This window comes from Lepidochelys kempii, chromosome 1 (assembly GCF_965140265.1).
Source record: "Lepidochelys kempii isolate rLepKem1 chromosome 1, rLepKem1.hap2, whole genome shotgun sequence".
Taxonomy (NCBI): Eukaryota; Metazoa; Chordata; order Testudines; family Cheloniidae; genus Lepidochelys; species Lepidochelys kempii.
Genome location: NC_133256.1, coordinates 349,383,309 through 349,404,858, shown reverse-complemented (window position 1 = coordinate 349,404,858; position 21,550 = coordinate 349,383,309). Strand labels below are relative to the sequence as shown.

Sequence of the window (21,550 nt, the reverse complement as noted above, 5' to 3'; positions counted from 1 at the left end):
TCACCCAAGAGTTCGGAATGAACTCAAATGTGAAATTGCAGGACTACTAGCTGTCGTCTGTAACCTAGAAATCATTTAAATCAGCTTCTGTACCAAATGACTGGAGGATAGCTAATGTGACCTCAACTTTTAAAAAGGGCTCCAAAGAAGTCCCTGGCAATTACAGGCCAGTAAGCCTGACTTCAGTACTGGGCAAACTGGTTGAAACTATAGTAAAGAACAAAATTGTCAGACACAGAGATAAACATAATTTGTTGGGGGAAGAGTCAACATGGTTTTTGTAAAGGGGAATCATGCCTCACCAATCTACTAGAATTCTTTGAGGGGATCAACAAGCATGTGGACAAGGGGGATCCAGTGGATATAGTGTATTTAGATTTTCAGAAAGCCTTTGACAAGGTCCCTATAGCGGGGTGGTTACTCCCCTCCCGATATAAGAGGAGTGAGAACAGCTCACTGTGGGAAGCTGAGTGAGTAGCTGACCACAGGTGTGGCCAACTCAATCAGGGCCCAGCTGGCCCTGATAAAGGGGCTGTGAGCCAGGAGCTGAAGGAGGAGTATCACTGTAACCCTGGAGTGGGAAGGGTTAGCTGCCCGAGAGGAAGGTACCTGAGGTAGAGCACTGTTGGGAAAGGGCAAAGGGAGCTCCAGCCTGGTAAACCCCCAGGCTGCAGGCCTTGGTGAAGGCTTACAGAGGTACTGGGGCTGCAGAGCGGCAGCCCGAGGATAGGCAAAGGCAGCAGGTCCTAACCTCTTACTAATGATGAGTGGCTATTACAGACTGCAGTCTGCCTAGTGAGCGGGGGCTAGATGATGACTGGCAGTAGCCACTGAGGCAAGGTGGGCTTAGAGGGTTGGGTGTTCCCCTGGGAGAGGAGACCCAGAGAGTGGGGGTACTGCGGTGGGCAGAACCCTGAGGTAAAGGGCACTGGGGTCCAGAAGGGACACAGGGCTAGTGGTAGAAGGGACACTGGCCTGCAGAGGGCCCTCCGTACACTGAGGAGCTAGTTCCCAAGACGACCAGCAAGAGGCGCCACACCGGCGAGTCTTCGCTTTGTTACAGTCCCTCACCAAAGGCTCTTAAGCAAAGTAAGCGGTCATGGGATAAGGGGACATGTTCTCTCATGAATTGGTAACTGGTTAAAAGATAAGAAACAGAGTAGGAATAAATGGTCAGTTTTCAGAATGGAGAGAAGTAAATAGCGATGTCCCCCAGGGATCTGTACTGGGCCCAGTCCTATTCAACTTATCCATAAATGATCTGGAAAAAGGGGTAAACAGTGAGGTGGCAAAATTTGCAGATGATACAAAACTACTCAAGATAGTTAAGTCCCAGGCAGACTGCGAAGAGATACAAAATGATCTCTCAAAACTGGGTGACTGGGCAACAAAATGGCAGATGACATTCAATGTTGATAAATGCAAAGTAATGCACATTGGAAAACATAATCCCAACTATACATATAAAATAATGGGGTCTAAATTAGCTCTTACCACTCAAGAAACCGATCTTGGGGTCATTGTGGATGGTTCTCTGAAAACATCCACTCAATGTGCAGCGGCAGTCAAAAAAGCGAACAGAATGTTGGGAATCATTAAGAAAGAGATAGATAATAAGACAGAAAATATCATGTTGCTTCTATATAAATCCATGGTATGCCCACATCTGACTACTACATGCAGATGTGTCACCCCAGCGCAAAAAAGATATATTGGACTTGTAAAAGGTTCAGAAAAGGGCAACAAAGTATTAGGGGTATTGAACAGCTGCTGTATGAGGAGAGATTAATAGGACTGGGACTTCTCAGCTTGAAAAAGAGATGACTGAGGGGGAAATAGATAGAGATCTATGAAATCATGACTGGTGTGGAGAGAGTAAATAAGGAAATGTTATTTACTCCTTCTCATAACACAAGAACTAGGGGCCACCAAATGGAATCAATAGGCAGCAGGTTTAAAACAAACAAAAGGAAATGTGTTTGTTTTTTTCACATAACGCACAGTCAACCTGTGGAACTCCTTGCCAGAGGATATTGTGAAGGCCAAGACTATATAACAGGGTTCAAAGAAGAACTAGATAAAGTCATGGAGGACAGGTTATTGGTATATAGGTCAATGGCTATTAGCCAGGATGGGCAGGGATGGTGTCCCTAGCCTCTGTTTGCCAGAAGCTGGGAATGGGGACAGGGGATGGATTATTTAATGATTACCTTTTCGGTTCATTCCCTCTGGGGCACCTGGCATTGGCCCCTGTCGGAAGACAGGATACTGGGCTAGATGGACCTTTGGTCTGACCCAGTATGGCCGCTCTTACGTTCTTATGCATAGCAGCTCTGGGCTCCTAGGGGCTAGCTAAGTCCAGGGACAATAACTGAGAGCTGGGAGACTGTCATTCCTGTGCTCTCACAATAGCAACTGAAGTCAAGGGGAGCTGTGCTTTGAATACACAAAGTGATATATAACACTAAGTACTCTGATTAAATTAGGTCCTAGGTTTCTCAAACTAGATGCCGAAATTAAGTGGATACTTTTGACCTTACTCTCTCTGTGCCTCAGGGAGAATGTGGAAAAAATAGTATATGATCATGTGATTAAAGACTATCATAATTTGTGCACACAAGGGATCCAAATTAAGGTTGCACAGACCACCTTAAATCTTGCACGTCCTAACTTTTGAGCATTTGACTTTCCAACCTTAATAATGGTCTCAACAGCTGTGCGTGTGTCATGGAACTAATTTATGTTTCTCCCTACTAGGAACGTGCAGCTCTGCAACACTTTGCTTATCCATGGTTTTTCCCATTTTCCATGGCATACATCTCTCGCCTGCCTCCACATTTGCTAATATTAGATTTTTATGCCCGTTACAAAACCCTCCTGTCCACCCATTCTGCTTACCTGCCTCCAGGCATGGCTCCAGCTTGTCAAAGTACTCAGGAGCAATCAGCTGCAGCAGAGACTGGAAGAGGTTCACATAAGGCAAGCGTGACACCAGCACTAGAGACTGAAATAGATACACATCATCAGCACTTCTAGCATGCCATCTACAAGAGGTGCCCAGACACTGCCCGCCGGAGGTCCACAATGGACTCTTGCCAGGAGCCCAGGACCTGAACCTATTTTGCCCAAAATGTTGTTTCCAGTGCTCACAGTCTGTGGAACATTTGATAGTTATTTTGTGCTGGATTCTCCAGCCGTCCACATTCACGGAAGAGCCCGGATGTCTGTAGAAGCAGCTGTAAGGTGGAAGGAGCCAGTCTAGCACACTCCACTAGGGACCACTGCAACCATAAGAGACGAGTCTGCAGCCCAGCAGAAAAAAGATCACCAGTGTAAAGAGCCATTAATTGCCAGTAGGTCCGAAGCTGCCAGTGCAAGCACACCAGGAGCTACCTGAGGGAGTAGGGTACCAAGTAGAACTAGAGACCAGGCACAGAGGAGCAAACCAGCAGAGCAGGAATCAGGGAAATGACAGATCGCTTTTCCAAGTTAATGTCATTTTGCTTTTTCTGCTCTCCCTGTCATTAGTTTTTACACCACCTTCCAATTCAGTATCCCCTCAGCGTGCTGCTTACTCTGCTTTTCAAATTATTCACAAAGATCCAACTCAAATCTTTTCAGTAACCACTGGACACTTTCTCCAATTCAGTACTTTGCCATTGGGTCTAGCCCTCCGTTTTACTCCCATCTAAGGGCTTCTCTACACTACCACTTAAGTCAATGTAACTTACGTCGCTCAAGGGTGTGAAAAACCATCCCCCCCCAGGCAACGCAAGTTACGTCGACTTAAAGCAATATCCACCCCATGCTGCTGACAGGAGACGCTCTCCTGCTGGCATAGCTTCCGCCTCTCATTGAGGTGCAGTAATTATGCAGACAGGAAAGCGCTCTCCCGTCAGCATAGCATGTCTTCGCCAGACGCACTACAGTGGCGCAAGTGCATTGGTGCAGCTGTGCCGACGAAGGGCAGAGTAGCCCTTAGTGTGACAGGGTATTATATCCAATGCTTTCACCTTACCCTCTACTGTTGTACTTCAATCGCAAGAGCCGTTCTACATAAACTCTCCAGTGCTGTCCAATTTTCCATTATCCTACTGATCTTAAGTGTTGTATTTCTCTGTGAGTGATCCATTATTCTACTGGGGATACAAGTTGATGAGTGTGTAAAGAGTGCTCTTTGGAAGATGCTCCAGGATACGAGCACAGAGCAGGATAGAAGAGGAGTAGTGCACAAAACAATTACAGGGGCAAAACACAAAAAGAAAAGGAGAACTAGTGGCACCTTCGAGACGAACCAATTTATTTGAGCATAAGCTTTTGTGAGCTACAGCTCACTTCATCGGATGGCAGGGGCAAAACAGCCTCACTCTTCTGTCAAATTATCAGACTGGCCTATTGCAAAGCATATTCATTCCCCTTTGGTTCAAACTCTTTTACAGGAGGTCATTTTAGTTTTGATGGGAAGATCAAAACAAAACTGGTAATTCAATGGATAAAGATAAAAAGAAATGGATGCCTGCAATGAATTGGAAAATCTTCCTTCACTAGACTTGAGAAAAAGAACTAGTCTAAAATTCCATGCTCCTTGAGGCACCAATTGTGTATTCCCCTACGTTTGGATAGTGTCCAACACATCGTGGGTGCCACCATCATACAAATAACAAAATACACCATCTCTGAGCTCCTGAAGCTGGAGTGTATGGGAAGGGAGGTGTTCCTTCAGGGATTTGTCAGTAATTTATGACACTGACTGTTTGTAAATCGCTGGTTACATGATTTATCTAGTATGGCAGCCTCTTGCAGGTTTGTTTTGGACTACACTTTCCACGTAATCCAGCCGTGGCAGCTTTTTTCCCTGTGGCCCTTCCTGTTTCCTTGAACATTTCTGGTGTCTTTAAAGGGAAGGGTGAGATTGTTAAGAACTATGGATAGATGCCGTTTTACAGCTATATACTGCTTTAAAGTAGCAAGCTACCTAGTTTCAATACTCACCTTCTGGAAATAACCTCTCTTCATTGAGCTGTCCTTGACTTGTCTGAAGTACACATAGCCAAAGTAATGAGCTGACTCCCGCTGCAAGAAAGAGGTCAACAATACCATTGTCAAGGAACCTGCTACCTCCGTCACCAGTCTTGAGCCTCCCTCTAGTCCAGTGGTGGGCAACCTGTGGCCCGTGTGCCACTCGCAGCCCATTACGATAATCTGATTACAGGCTGCAAGACATTTTGCTGACATTGACCGTCTGCAGGCACAGCTCCCTGCAGCTCCCAGTGGCCGCAGTTCGCCGTTCCCGACTAATGGGAGCTGTGGCCAGCACGTCCCCATGGCCTGCTGCTCCCATTGGTCCGGAACAGCGAACTGCGGCCACTGGGAGCTGCAGGGGGCCATGCTTGCGGATGGTCAACGTCAACAAAACGTCCTGTGGCCCACAATCAGATTACCCTGATGGGCTACAGATTGCCCACCACTGCTCGTCTCAGAGATCTGGAAGTACACTTCAGCCCTGAACTACAGCACCCTCCACTACTCCAGGCCTGGTCTTCGCTTTGAGGCAACTGTCAATAACAAACTGCATGGCAGATTTTATTAAATGGGCATGTAGGGATGAGACTGGGCCCACTGAATACACAACTGCAACGTAAGGAGTTGAACTCCAGGGTGTCACCCAGCCCCTTGTACTACACCCACTACTGTAATTTCATCTGTGGCCCTTATTAAAAGGGTTACTTGCTGTTCCCATTGAAATAAACCAGTTGGGCTTGCCCAGTGATCTAATCCTGGTAACTCCCTGTTGCTATGTACCAAGCTCTTATCTGATTTTTCAGCTTCACTCTCTGGATAGAGAAGGGCTTGGAGTGCTGTGGGGGCAACACATCTCCTCCTGAGAGGAAGAAATGCCTGCCCTCCACCGCTCAATAGCACTCTCTCCAGACAAACTCTTGAGTGAACATCATTCTGGCTTTAGCCAGGACAGTAGCTTTGACGAAGGACCTGAAGGACAGAGCTTGTAAGGAAAAAACAAAACAAAAAAAAACCCCACAGGATTTGATAAAAATCCGTTACAGCTATCTGACATTTACAACATCCTTAAATTCCCACAACTGGCACGGGGACAGAGATGGAGTCCAATTACCAGCACAGTGGACCAGGCCTACTATTCCTTGGCGTGTCAAGGTTCTATTGATCTAGGCATTTCTAACACATCAGGCATTACTTTCCCAGGAGCAGCATCTAGTTTTTTAGCAGTCTTGCTCCCCTGGCAGTTCTTTAGCACCACTTGGTGCGATCTCTGAGCGGGCCCCGTTCCCTTGCTGACTGGAGAGCAACGCGACTGTATGTGTTGTGAGAGCAGGAGGTGATGAGAGAGGCCAGAACATTCTCAGAATTCCTTCTCTGCGCAGCAGTCACCATGAGTCACTCCCCAGGAAATATGATGGCTGCTGTTAAGAAACTTTACACGGGCACCTGAGGGACCCTGACACCAAACAGGAGGAGAAGGAAGAGAAAATAAGGACAAACTCCTGCTCTAGTAGGAGAATCAGTACCTGACCACACTTACCTTCTCTGTGTGAAATGGACTAACCAGTACAAGAGAGAATCACAGACCAGAACTCCAGGGGTAGAAAGTTATTCTAGGTCACCAGGGCTCTAACTTTCGTCCTCTGTTTGAGCGGAGCAATAACACTCCTTCAGCCTGATTCATTCCAACACATCACATCTTGATCTTTATTCCCACAGAGAGGTTAAATCCTTGGCAGTACGTCCCTCTACTCACATTAAGATGAATGGGAGTCCCTATGCTGAACATTTACCCCTTTGTGATTATTCCCATGGCCTCAGGCAAAATTCAGACAAACAGGACAATTATTTACAGTAAAAAGACATCCATGTTCACATTTTGTTTTTACACACATTAATGCTACTGTTCATTTCGCAGGTGCAAGCTGCATTCTGAGCAATAACTGACCTGTAGTGTTAGGGGGGCTTCTCTGTTATATTCGCCATCATCCCCAAAATGAGAGTTTCTCTGCCCCCCAGACTGACGGACACGGAAGCTAAATTGAGTATCTCCTAGGCTACCTGAGACAGAGACAAGATCACACATACTCAAGAAGAAGTTTCAGTAAAGAAAGGACTAGGGACTTAAATATTTTTGATAATCAAAGGAAGTAAAAACCATGTTAAAATATATCAAACTCAAATTAGAAGTGAGAGTAACAGCAAAACAGTAGGATCAATTAGGAACGAGATGTAGCACATCACAGGAATTTGTACTGATGTATTTATTATGCACTCATTTGCTGGGAACATTAAAGACATCAACCAGTACTGCCCACACTGAGCAGCTGCAGCCCTCCCCCCTATCATCCACCAGATTGGAAACCTACACATATATAGTTTTAATCCAAAACTGTATAAAGGCTTGGCTGAAAACACAGCAAGTGCATCATAGCCCGAGAGCCAGGATGTATCTGTTCTGTCAAATGGCCAAGCTGAGTGAGTTCCACAGCTGGGAACCCCCACACTGAGAACACTTTGCACGTGATACAAGAGCATGAAACTCTCTCCAGAGATACCCCAGACTGGACGGGACGGGCAGAAACACACACTGACAGAATATGTGCAAAGCGAGTTCACATAATTTTAGGCTCCAAATCATCATCATGCATGTGAAAGGAGAGCCAAACTGGGACTGATATTCAAGACTCTGGGAGGACTGATTTATGATGAAAGAGTTACATATGTAAAACTTGGCTAAACAATCATTTAGGCTAATCAATGACTAACGCACTACATAGGGGTGAGATGTGACACACCCTTTACATTTCGGTAGATGTTTATGCCCCAAGGAAGGAACAGGATTATCGTGTGTGCTATGAAGGAGCACAGCTAGAAATAAAGGGCTAACACGAAGAACAGAAAAATTTAGGCTGGACAGCAGATGTAGAAAGGGCTCAGAAAAGAAGTGGTGGAAGCACTATCTCTAAAGACAATTAAAACTCAACTGGCCAAAGCCCTGGAGAGCAGATGTAGGAAACAATCATGGAAGGATTTACTGGAAGTGGCCTAATACAGCTTTCCATCTCATAGCTATCTCTCTGATTTGTGAACAGAGATTTTGAATTTGTTTTGTTCTGAGAGAACCCCTTCCACAGAAAAAGCTATGTACATTTCTCTCTGTGCTGAGCCCTCTTCTGCATGGACAGCTGCAAGTCCGGGGAAATTTAGCCCTCATTACTATTTTTAATGCTTTTTCTGGCACCTGAAAAGCATAAGTAAAGCTTGCACATAGTGAAATTCTCCAGTCAGCCGCTAGATCACAGGTTCTGCATCTATTTAGATACGGATCAAAATTCAACTGGAAACCGCTCCAGGCAGCCCTGATGCCGGAGTGCTCTCTGAGGTCTTCATTCTGGAAGATACAGCCCATTGTTCTCTCTGCTACATTACAGATGCTGACTCACTCTAATATGAACCTTAATGTCTCCTTCACAACAACAGGAACCATCCCCATGCTCCATTCAGAGCCCACAGATGCCACCTACCTGAATAGGAGTCTGGGAAGGACAAGTAGCAGATGTTGGTTTTCTGTAACAAAGAAGAACACATTGTAAGACACCCTCTACCATATCTACTGATCTTGAAGACAGAAGAAATGATCCTACCTCTTTTTCAGTCAGTCTGAAGTCATACGGATACACCAACTACAAAGCAAACAAGAGATGACAAGCTGTAGACTCCGGCCACTGCTACGTTCCCCCAAACTCACCCCCACCAGGCCAATGGTTTTAATGTACATTGCTTCCCGGCTGGAAGAAAAAATCAGATTATATAATCCACAGACTCCAGCTCACACTATTAACAGGTAAACATACCCATTTAGAACCTGATAGTCCAGTGAGTTATCAAAAGGCAGCCTTTGCCAGAAGCCACATTTATGAGATAAACCGATCTGTAAAAAACAACGAATCGTTCACATTTTAATTCTGACATCCCTGGTTTAAAAACTAGCAGTTCTTGTGAACTTTAAAAACTAACTACTAAGTAGCCTGAAGATTAAACCTGATAGCAGAGATTGCTGATTTGATGACTGTGCTCTCTAGAGCAAGCCAGACAGAACTATCCTCATTCACCCTGAAATTGTTTCTAAGTCCCTTTCTCTTTATGGCCCCAATTCAGGAAAATATCTCCATTAAGGACAGCACTTAAGCATGGGCCTATATCTATAGGGTTTTTTTCTGCTTTTGAACCTGGCTAAGAAGCCACCTATGTTTCTTTAAACTGGTCCAATTGTTCAGAAGGCTGCAGAGGGGACCATATCTTGTGACCACTGCAATGGAACTGCAAACTTATAAGAATGACCGCACTGGTTCTGACCAGTGGTCCACTTAGCCCAGTTATCCTGTCTTCTGACCATGGCCAGTGCCTTCATTTCAGAGGAATGAACAGAACATGACAATTTTGAGTAATCCAAGCCCTGCCAGCCAGTCCCAGCTTCTGTCAGTTGGAGGTTTAGGGACACCTGGAGCATGGGATTCCATCCCTGACCATCTTGGCTACCAGCCATTTATGGACCTGTCCTCCATGAACTTACCTAATTCTTTTCTGAATGCAGTTATACTTTTAGCCTTCACAACATCCCATAGCAACAAGTTCCACAGGTTGACTGTGCGTTCTGTGTAGCAGTATTTATTTTTGTTTGATTTAAACCTGCTGCCTATTAATTTGATCAGGTGACATGTTTCTTGTGTTGCGTAAAGGGGTAAATAACACTTCCCGATTCACTTTTTCCACACCATTCATTATTTATAGATCTCTATCATACACGCCCCCCCTTAGCTGTCTTTTTTCTAAACTGTACAGTCCCAATCTTCTTCATCTCTTCTCATACAGAAGCCATTCCATGCCCTTAATCATTTTTGTTGCCCTTCTCTGTACATTTTCCAATTCTAATACATCTGTTTTGAGATGGGGCAACCAGAAACGCATGCAGTATTCAAGGTGTGGGCGCACCATGGATTTATGTAGTGACATTGTGATATATTCTGGTTTATCATCTATCCCTTTCCCAATGGTTGCGAACATTAGCAGCTTTTTTGATTGCTGCTGCACATCGAGCAGATGGTTTCAGAGAACTATGCACAATGACACCAAGATCTCTTTCTTGAGTGGTAACAGCTAATGTAGATCCCATCATTTTGTATGTTCAGATGGGATTATTTTTTCCAATATGCATTCATTTGCACTTATCAACATTGAATTTCATCTATTATTTTGTTGCCCGGTCACCCAGTTTTGTGAGATTCCTTTGTAACTCTTTGCCGTCAGCTTTGGATTTAAGTATCTTGAGTACTTCTGTATCACCTGCAAATTTTGCCACCTCACTGTTCACCCCTTTCCCAGATCATTTAAGAATGTGTTGAACAACACAGGTCCCAGTACAGACCTCTGGAGGACATCATTATTTACCTCTCCCTGTTGTAAGAGCTAACCCTTTATTCTTACCCTGTCTTTTACCAGTTACTGATTCAGAAAAGAACCTCCCCTCTTATCTCATGACTGCTTACTTTGCTTAAGAGCCTTTAGTGAGAGACCTTATCAAAGGCTTTCTGAAAATCCAAGTCCACTATATCGACTGGATCACCCTTGTCCACAAGCTTGTTGACACCCTCAAAGAATTCTAATAGATTGTTGAGGCATGTTGTATGTTTGACTCCAACCTCAAATGCCTAAAGAATTATGCTATAAGGTCAATGGGATTTGTCACCTAATGCTTCAAATGCAAAAGAACCTAGACTGATTCTATGTATCTAAATTTAAATCAAATTCCATTTTGTACTTGAAATATTTAAGTGCTGCTCTATGCGCCTCTAGACAGTGTAACCTACTAAGGAGAAGTAAACTCATTCAGCATTTCTCAGCTCAGTGGCAAGTACAGAAATCTGTGTGCAACTGACATACACCAGCCAGGTTCTTTCCAGAACAATAATCTCAATCACAAATACAAAGAGAAATGAGGAATTCTGACACAGCAATAATGATATTAAGCTTTATATCCCACCTTTTACCCCAGATGGATCCTAAAGTATTTACGACACTTCATTAATAAACCATACAGCAGCTGCCCCAAACAGCCCTTCTGGACAGAAAATGAAGAATAATGTAGCCAAGTGAAATTGCAGGGGGGAATTTTAGGGAGGCAGGTTACTGGCACTTAGAAAGCAACTAGCACTGGATGACCTGCAAGACAGGGATTTTCTAGGCACAGTCTAATTCTGAGTGTCTCAGGAGGTAGTTCTGTTTCAGGACAGTATGAGAACCACCTGGTATGCAAATCAGAAGCTGTTTTCAAAACTTGGCTTCTCCTACCTGTCTATTAATAGCTACTCTGGGCTCCAAGCCAGAGCTTTGAAGGTTCACAGGATCAAGCCTGTCCTAGCTTTAGTAATTTCTCATAGCTTCTTTGGCAGGCTGGCCTAATCAACTTCTGAAAATGAGTCAAGTTAACTATTAGAGACTACGCTTACAGTACAGCCTCACCACACAAAAAAGGAATAAGCTATAAAACACCTGGAGTGAAGTTATGACAAGTACAGTACAGCGGTGAAGTGGCAGATGTGTGATTAAAAACAAGGCCAAAAAATGTATGCTTTTAGACCCCAAGATGTGATGCATTAGAACTGCACAGGAGGAGCATAATTATTTTCATAAAATGCTTGATGTATTTTTGCAATGAGCAGCTGACTTCAAACTCATATGGCTATGACCAATTTGATCTTCAGTCCAGTTTTTCTTTCTGTAACTCCCACTTTATCACACAGAGCAAAGGGTGCCACAAGAGTGGAGTCCTGCAAGCCTGAAGTCTATTCATTCTCAAATGATTAGCCAAACGAGCAATTCATGAATCCAGTACAACCACTCTTTCTGGAAGACTTACTACTTGTGTTCTGAGTGCTGGACTGGAACACAGAAACAGAATTCTAATTCTGACATCACTTCTTTTCTCGCCACCGGCAAGCCACTCAAACCAAAATTCTCAAATGTGGACACTGAGCTTGGCCCCCTTATATGAAATACTTTGGGCCTGATTTTCAGAGATGTTAAGCATTTACTTCAATTGGAGCTGCAGGCGATCAGCAGTTTGCAAAATTGGCCCAAATGTCTCAGGTGGACTACCCGAACACTGAGGCACTCAGAAATCAAAGGTCACTTTTGGAAGTCTGATCCTTAACATCTATACCTCTTCTTCCCTAGTAAAATGAGCTAAGAATACTTGCCCACCCAGGAGGAGATTGGGAATAAGTTAATACTAATTAAATACCTTGTCGATGGAAAAAAAAATCCAGAATATTTAGGATGCAGCACTTTTCAATTGCTAAAATGTACTGCATATAAAAAGGCACTTTTCATTGTAAAGATCCCTTGAAATCTAAACAGGAGCCCCAACTGGCTGAAGTCACTCTGTATTTTTTGTGAAGTAGGAGCTCTCCCACCAAAGCTAAGTTAACAGCGTGCAGCCTGCTTGTACTGTTGAGAACAGGCCATTCCACTACGGCTCCCCCATTAAAATCTACAAGGGCCCCCAGTGCTCTGCTGCTGTCATAGCAACACAAACTGTATCCCTGAATATGGAGTCTGGTAGTTTAAAATACCCCTGCTGCACAAAGCGCCTGTGTTTGGAGGGGTTTAGGGAGGGAGGGGTTGTGCTTTTGTGAAATGGGTTATTTTAGAACTACCAGACCCCATTTTCAGCACTCCACTGTCTGTTTCTATGACAGCAGCAGCCGAGCAGTCAGGGCCGTTGCAGAGTTCAATAGCAATGTGCTAGTAAGATCTGTTCCCAACAGCACCTACAGACTCCAAACTGTTAACTGGAGGGAGAAAAACAAAAAAAAGATAGGAAAATATTTTGAAATTTTTCCTGCTATTTTCGTTGTCAGGGTGACAGACTGACAATATCCTGTAACATCCTGAACAAGCCTTATGGAATTAAGATAAATTTGCTAGGGTTAATGTCTTTGGGGTACATTGTATTAACAATGCAATGGTGTATGTGTTGTGACATTGTACATATCAATTTGCTAGGGTTAATATCTTTGGGGTACATTGTATTAACAATGCAATGGTGTATGTGTTGTGACATTGTACGTATCAATTTGCTAGGGTTAATATCTTTGGGGTACATTGTATTAACAATGCAATGGTGTATGTGTTGTGACATTGTACATGTCTTCTCTAGTAGGAAGGGGGGATGCTCATGAACTTCACTCTTTATCAGGCTTGGAACCCACCCCCCAGGGAGATGTATATATACTAGTTCAAACTGAATTCTCCAGAGACCAAGAGACAAAGGAGAGACTTTTGGATGAAAAGCCTGGGTTTAAAGTGCCTCAGGGCCCTCCTCCTCATACGGCAAACAGACAGGGCCTCTGGTCCACGGACGGCCCCAATCCCTAGGGAAGGATTGGATGGACTTCACCTACTGAGGCCTCATAAGACTGGGTGCTTGTTCTGAGCCGTAGTTGTGATGAACTGGTAACCATAGGGTCTCCTCTAGGGTGGAGGATTGAAGGACTCATCTGCCAGAATCCATGTTAGGAATTAAGAAGTTCCCAATAAGCTTATTAGCATGTGTGTAAGTTCTTTTATTGTTTTAATGCATCTTCTCTGTAATGCTTTTTACCTTCTGTTTGGCTTGCTTAGAAAGAACTGTGCAGTAACTTACAACTGTTGACAATCATTGTTATCAGTCTCTAAAGAGAAAGCAAGCAGGTTTGTTTAGGCAGACTATCTGTGCTGGAAATACAGCGAAGGCCTGGAACTGTTCCTCCTGGACATACCCTGGTCAGAAGGGAGGGAGATACAGTTCTCCACCTAAGAGAGGCAACAGCTGCGGAACTGGAAGTCTGAGAGTGGGTGCCCTTGCTGGACCACCGAGGGGAAATACAGGTGCGGTTGCCCTCAACTGAGATAGCCTATGAAGTGACTATTTGAGGAAACATGCTGGTGCATGACTCATAACCAGTTTAATTATATCTGATTCCTGCATCAGCTGATGCCTCCTTTCGTAGCACCTATTTTAGTTCATAACTATTATATGTTTGAACACCACCAAGGCCCTGACTTAAGCCAATGGAACGCTTTATGTTCAAGACTGATTGAATATCAGCATACAAATCATGCAACATTTGGAAAGGTGCAATCCCTAGGCTACACTGACAGCTTGTAAAGGTGTATTAAGAGTTCCCATTCCATTTGATGGATCCACTATACAAACTAGGCTAGCCTTCATGCATATTGTTGTTAAAGGACAAGAACTGAATGCCAGTGAAAATGAGGTAGGATCAGAGTCTAAAATAGGGAAAGAACAAGTCAAAAATTACTTAGACAAGTTAGATGTCTTCAGATCACCAGGACCTGATGAAATGCATCCTAGAATACTCAAGGAGCTGACTGAGGAGATATCTAAGCCATTAGCAATTATCTTTGAAAAGTCATGGAAAATGGGAGACATTCCAGAAGACTGGAAAAGGGCAAATATAGTGCCCATCTATAAAGAGGGAAATAAGGACAACCCAGGGAATTACAGACCAGACCGCTTAACTTCTGTACCTGGAAAGATAATGGAGAAAATAATTAAGCAATCAATTTGCAAACACCTAGAAAATAATAAGGTGATAAATAATAGTCAGCATGGATTTGTCAAGAACAAATCGTGTCAAACCAACCTGATAGCTTTCTTTGACAGGATAACAAGCCTTGTGGATAGGGTAGAAGCGGTATATCTTGACTTTAGTAAGGATTTTGAGAGTCTCACATGACCTTCTCATAAACAAACTAGGGAAGTACAACCTAGATGGAGCTACTATAAGGTGGGTGCATAACTGGTTGGAAAATCATTCCTAGAGAATAGTTATCAGTGGTTCACAGTCATGCTGGAAGGTCATAATGAGTGGGGTCCCGCAGGGATCGTTTCTGGGTCCGGTTTTGTTCAACATCTTCATCAATGATTTAGATAATGGCATAGAGAGTACACTTATAAAGTTTGCGGACCATACCAGGCTGGGAGGGGTTGCAAGTGCTTTGGAAGATAGGATTAAAATTCAAAATGATCTGGACAAACTGGAGAAATGGTCTAAAGTAAATAGGATGAAATTAAATCAGGACAAATGCAAAGTACTCCCCTTAGGAAAGAACAATCAGTTGCACACATACAAAATGAGAAATGACTGCCTAGGAAAGAATACTGTAGAAAGGGATCTGGGGGTCAGAAGGGATCACAAGCTAAATATGAGTCAACTGTGTAATGCTGTTGCAAAAAAAGCAAATATAATTCTGGGATATATTAGCAGGAGTATTGTAAGCAAGACACAAGTAGTAACTCTTCTGTTCTACTCTCCGCTGATTAGGCCTCAACTGGAGCTGTGTGTCCATTTCTGGGTGCCACATTTCAGGAAAGATGTGGACAAATTGGAGAAAGTCCAGAGAAGAGTAACAAAAATGATTAAAGGTCTAGAAAACAAGACCTATGAGGGAAGATTGAAAATTTGGGTTTGTTTAGTCTGGAGAAGAGAAGACTGAGAAGGGACATGATAACAGTTTTCAAGTACATAAGAGGTTGTTACAAGAATCATAGAATATCAGGGTTGGAAGGGACCTCAGGAGGTCATCTAGTCAAAGCCCCTGCTCAAAGCAGGACCGATCCCCAACTAAATCATCCCAGCCAGGGCTTTGTCAAGCCTGACCTTAAAAACTTCTAAGGAAGGAGATTCCACCATCTCCCTAGGTATCATAGAATCATAGAATATCAGGGTTGGAAGGGACCCCAGAAGGTCATCTAGTCCAACCCCCTGCTCAAAGCAGGACCAATTCCCAGTTAAATCATCCCAGCCAGGGCTTTGTCAAGCCTGACCTTAAAAACCTCTAAGGAAGGAGATTCTACCACCTCCCTAGGTAACGCATTCCAGTGTTTCACCACCCTCTTAGTGAAAAAGTTTTTCCTAATATCCAATCTAAACCTCCCCCACTGCAACTTGAGACCATTACTCCTCGTTCTGTCCTCTGCTACCATTGAGAACAGTCTAGAGCCATCCTCTTTGGAACCCCCTTTCAGGTAGTTGAAAGCAGCTATCAAATCCCCCCTCATTCTTCTCTTCTGCAGGCTAAACAATCCCAGCTCCCTCAGCCTCTCCTCATAACTCATGTGTTCCAGTCCCCTAATCATTTTTGTTGCCCTTCGCTGGACTCTCTCCAATTTATCCACATCCTTCTTGAAGCGTGGGGCCCAAAACTGGACACAGTACTCCAGATGAGGCCTCACCAATGTCGAACAGAGGGGAACGATCACGTCCCTCGATCTGCTCGCTATGCCCCTACTTATACATCCCAAAATGCCATTGGCCTTCTTGGCAACAAGGGCACACTGCTGACTCATATCCAGCTTCTCGCCCACTGTCACCCCTAGGTCCTTTTCCGCAGAACTGCTGCCTAGCCATTCGGTCCCTAGTCTGTAGCTGTGCATTGGGTTCTTCCGTCCTAAGTGCAGGACCCTGCACTTATCCTTATTGAACCTCATCAGATTTCTTTTGGCCCAATCCTCCAATTTGTCTAGGTCTTTCTGTATCCTATCCCTCCCCTCCAGCGTATCTACCACTCCTCCCAGTTTAGTATCATCCGCAAATTTGCTGAGAGTGCAATCCACACCATCCTCCAGATCATTTATGAAGATATTGAACAAAACTGGCCCCAGGACCGACCCTTGGGGCACTCCACTTGATACCGGCTGCCAACTAGACATGGAGCCATTGATCACTACCCGTTGAGCCCGACAATCTAGCCAGCTTTCTACCCACCTTGTAGTGCATTCATCCAGCCCACACTTCCTTAACTTGCTGACAAGAATACTGTGGGAGACCGTGTCAAAAGCTTTGCTAAAGTCAAGAAACAATACATCCACTGGTTTCCCTTCATCCACAGAACCAGTAATCTCATCATAAAAGGTGATTAGATTAGTCAGGCATGACCTTCCCTTGGTGAATCCATGCTGGCTGTTCCTGATCACTTTCCTCTCATGCAAGTGCTTCAGGATTGATTCTTTGAGGACCTGCTCCATGATTTTTCCAGGGACTGAAGTGAGGCTGACTGGCCTGTAGTTCCCAGGATCCTCCTTCTTCCCTTTTTTAAAGATTGGCACTACATTAGCCTTTTTCCAGTCATCCGGGACTTCCCCCGTTCACCACGAGTTTTCAAAGATAATGGCCAATGGCTCTGCAATCACAGCCGCCAATTCCTTCAGCACTCTTGGATGCAACTCGTCCGGCCCCACGGACTTGTGCACGTCCAGCTTTTCTAAATAGTCCCTAACCACCTCTATCTCCACAGAGGGCTGGCCATCTCTTCCCCATGTTGTGATGCCCAGCGCAGCAGTCTGGGAGCTGACCTTGTTAGTGAAAACAGAGGCAAAAAAAGCATTGAGTACATTAGCTTTTTCCACATCCTCTGTCACTAGGTTGCCTCCCTCATTCAGTAAGTGGCCCACACATTCCTTGGCTTTCTTCTTGTTGCCAACATACCTGAAGAAACCCTTCTTGTTACTCTTGACATCTCTGGCTAGCTGCAGCTCCAGGTGCGATTTGGCCCTCCTGATAACATTCCTACATGCCCGAGCAATATTTTTATACTCTTCCCTGGTCATATGTCCAACCTTCCACTTCTTGTAAGCTTCTTTTTTATGTTTAAGATCCGCTAGGATTTCACCATTAAGCCAAGCTGGTCGCCTGCCATATTTACTATTCTTTCGACTCATTGGGATGGTTTGTCCCTGTAACCTCAACAGGGATTCCTTGAAATACAGCCAGCTCTCCTGGACTCCTTTCCCCTTCAAGTTAGTCCCCCAGGGGATCCTGGCCATCCGTTCCCTGAGGGAGTCGAAGTCTGCTTTCCTGAAGTCCAGGGTCCGTATCCTGCTGCTTACCTTTCTTCCCTGCGTAAGGATCCTGAACTCAACCAACTCATGGTCACTTCCTCCCAGATTCCAGGTAACGCATTCCAGTGCTTCACCACCCTCCTAGTGAAAAAGTTTTTCCTAATATCCAACTTAGACCTCCCCCACTGCAACTTGAGACCATTACTCCTCGTTCTGTCATCTGCTACCATTGAGAACAGTCTAGAGCCATCCTCTTTGGAACCCCCTTTCAGGTAGTTGAAAGCAGCTATCAAATCCCCCCTCATTCTTCTCTTCTGCAGGCTAAACAATCCCAGCTCCGTCAGCCTCTCCTCATAACTCATGTGTTCCAGTCCCCTAATCATTTTTGTTGCCCTTCGCTGGACTCTCTCCAATTTATCCACATCCTTCTTGAAGTGTGGGGCCCAAAACTGGACACAGTACTCCAGATAAGGCCTCACCAATGTCGAATAGAGGGGAACGATCACGTCCCTCGATCTGCTCGCTATGCCCCTACTTATACATCCCAAAATGCCATTGGCCTTCTTGGCAACAAGGGCACACTGCTGACTCATATCCAGCTTCTCGTCCACTGTCACCCCTAGGTCCTTTTCCGCAGAACTGCTGCCTAGCCATTCAGTCCCTAGTCTGTAGCTGTGCATTGGGTTCTTCCGTCCTAAGTGCAGGACCCTGCACTTATCCTTATTGAACCTCATCAGATTCCTTTTGGCCCAATCTTCCAATTGGTCTAGGTCCTTCTGTATCCTATCCCTCCCCTCCAGCGTATCTACCACTCCTCCCAGTTTAGTATCATCCGCAAAGTCATGTGTCATGTGTTCCAGTCCCCTAATCATTTTTGTTGCCAATTGTTGCCATCCAGGGTGAGGTATTTCCCAACCCCCCTCACCCCATGGCTTCCTCCCCTCAGATCCCCCCCCCATACTCACCTCCATGGCCCCCCTTTGCCCATGTATGTCCACATACCCCTTGGCCTTCTCCATCCCCTCATCCTGTACCCCACAGGCCCTAGCACCCCCCTCACCCCATCCCCTCCATGTCCCTAGAGCCCCCCTCACCCTGTACCCCCATGACCCTCCCTGCTCCCCATGGCCCTAGAGCCCCTCTCAGCCCACCCCCCCCGTTCTCTCCAGGGTCCCCCTCACCCCATACCCTCAGCCCCAGAGCCCCCCTCACCTTGTACCCCCATGACCCCCCTCTCAGCCCACCCCCTGTTCTCTCCAGGGTCCCCCTCACCCCATGGCCCCCCACCCCAAAACCCTGAGCCCCCCTCACCTCCATGGCCCCACGGCCCCCACCCCCCGAGACCCCCTCACCTCCATGATCCCCACCCTCCGAACCCCCCCGAGCCTACCCACGGCCCCCCCGCCTGCATGGCCCCGCCCCCCGAGGCCCCCCCACGGCCCCCGTCCCCCGAGCCCCCCTCACCTCCATGGCCCCGCCCCCCGAGGCCCCCCCACGGCCCTCGTCCCCCGAGACCCCCCCCTCACCTCCATGATCTCCACCCTCCGAACCCCCCCGAGGCCCCCCCATGGCCCCGCCCCCCCTCACCTCCATGGCCCCCCGAGACACCCCGTCATGGCCCCTGCCCCCCAAGGCCCCCTCACCTCCATGATCCCCACCCTCCGAACCCCCCCGAGCCCCCCCACGGCCCCCCCGCCCGCATGGCCCCGCCCCCCGAGGCCCCCCCACGGCCCCCCCGCCTGCTTGGCCCCGCCCCCCGAGGCCCCCCCACGGCCCCCGTCCCCCGAGCCCCCCTCACCTCCATGGCCCCGCCCCCCGAGGCCCCCCCACGGCCCCCGTCCCCCGAGCCCCCCCCTCACCTCCATGATCTCCACCCTCCGAACCCCCCCCGAGGCCCCCCGCCTCCATGGCCCCCCGAGACACCCCCTCACGGCCCCTGCCCCCCAAGGCCCCCTCACCTCCATGATCCCCACCCTCCGAACCCCCCCGAGCCCCCCCACGGCCCCCCCGCCCGCATGGCCCCGCCCCCCGAGGCCCCCCCACGGCCCCCCCGCCTGCTTGGCCCCGCCCCCCGAGGCCCCCCCACGGCCCCCGTCCCCCGAGCCCCCCTCACCTCCATGGCCCCGCCCCCCGAGGCCCCCCCACGGCCCCCGTCCCCCGAGCCCCCCCCTCACCTCCATGATCTCCACCCTCCGAACCCCCCCCGAGGCCCCCCGCCCCCCCCTCGCCTCCATGGCCCCCCGAGACACCCCCTCACGGCCCCTGCCCCCCAAGGCCCCCTCACCTCCATGATCCCCACCCTCCGAACCCCCCCGAGCCCCCCACGGCCCCCCCGCCTGCATGGCCCCGCCCCCCGAGCCCCCCCACGACCCCCCGCCTGCATGGCCCCGCCCCCCGAGCCCCCCCTCACCTCCATGGCCTGCCCCAGCTCCAGGTCGAAGGTGACCACGCAGACACACTCGAGCCAGGCGGAGAAGCGGGCCCAGGGCAGCGGGGAGGCCCCCGGGCCCGGCTCCGGGCAGGAGCCCAGGGGCGGCTGGCCGCGGGGCCGGGGGTCGGCGCTGCACAGCGCGTCCATGGCAGCCAGCGGCGGCCGCCCCGCCCCGCCCCGCCAGCCGAGACCCGCCCGCCGCAGCGCCCCCTGCCGTCCGGGAGGACCCGCTCCGCGCCAAGGACCATAGAGACAGCCTCCAGCCAGCTAGAGCGGCCGCCGCCGGCCTCTCCGGAACGCCGGGAGCCAGCGAGTGTGGCTGTGAGGGCGGCAGGGCAGCCACGTGGGGCGGGCCGGGGTTGTAGGGTAACGGGGGGGGGAGGGGTGTGACATAGCAGGAAAGGGGGCGCGTCCTGCCCCTGCCCCGTGCGAGCTAGGACTCCTGGGTCCACCCCCCACCTCCCTGATGTGTGACCTGACCACGCCGCCCTTCTGTGCCTCAGTTTACCGTGGGCTAAGAGTGCTGCTCCTGAACACAGGGAACTGCCCCTTTCGTGGGCGGCCTCAGGTACAGGATAAAGTACCAAGCCTCCCTTTGCGCCATTAACCTTTGTAGGGGACCCCACCGCTGCTCCAGAAGTTACCACCTCGCTCCCTACTCCAGGCAAACTCAGCCAAAATTAACCCTGGGGAGGGGAGAGACCTCTGCCTGAACAATGCCGCGGAGCTGCCTTGCGACAGCAGCACCTCTTATTGCTCCACAGGACCAACTTACAAAGGCATCCACCGACCCGGGGGCGGGGGGCCCGGGGCCGGAACAACAGGCTTCAAACGTGCAGCTCTGCTCAGACTTAATATGAAACGGCAGAATGGCGTGGGGAATCCAGGACTGGAACAGCTCTGCAGGCCTGCTGTTAAATTGGGGGGGGGGGGGTGGCAAAACTAAGCGTCGGAGGCTTTCACGGCACTTGCCTCTTCTGTACTCTGGGTGGTTGCCTCACATTTAATAAAAAAAAATCCAGAAACAAGAAACCACCTAACATTCCTAGTTAAATTGAAAATAATTTGGAAAAGATCATTTCAGGGAAGATTCTCAAACATGCTAATAAAAGAGACTTCAGCACTCAAGAGTTGGTGTAGTGCTAGAGATCCTGTGAATTAAGATCAATTTCACCACAGACATAACAGCTGGT

General features: G+C 47.8%; 1 protein-coding gene across 1 annotated transcript in view; it reads right to left on the bottom strand.

Moving 5' to 3' along the window:
* The window catches only part of DENND6B (DENN domain containing 6B), a 40,533-nt gene extending 19,995 nt beyond the window's left edge, over positions 1-20,538 (bottom strand). The window contains exons 1-6 of the mRNA XM_073329013.1: positions 20,337-20,538; positions 8,667-8,705; positions 8,547-8,589; positions 6,968-7,080; positions 4,993-5,073; positions 2,899-3,004 (exon numbers count right to left, since the gene is read on the bottom strand). Coding sequence (XP_073185114.1) covers positions 2,899-3,004; positions 4,993-5,073; positions 6,968-7,080; positions 8,547-8,589; positions 8,667-8,705; positions 20,337-20,504 — 550 coding nt within the window. The 5' untranslated portion in view covers positions 20,505-20,538. The remainder of the gene's footprint in view (positions 1-2,898; positions 3,005-4,992; positions 5,074-6,967; positions 7,081-8,546; positions 8,590-8,666; positions 8,706-20,336) is intronic.
* Between the last annotated feature and the right edge of the window lie 1,012 nt (positions 20,539-21,550).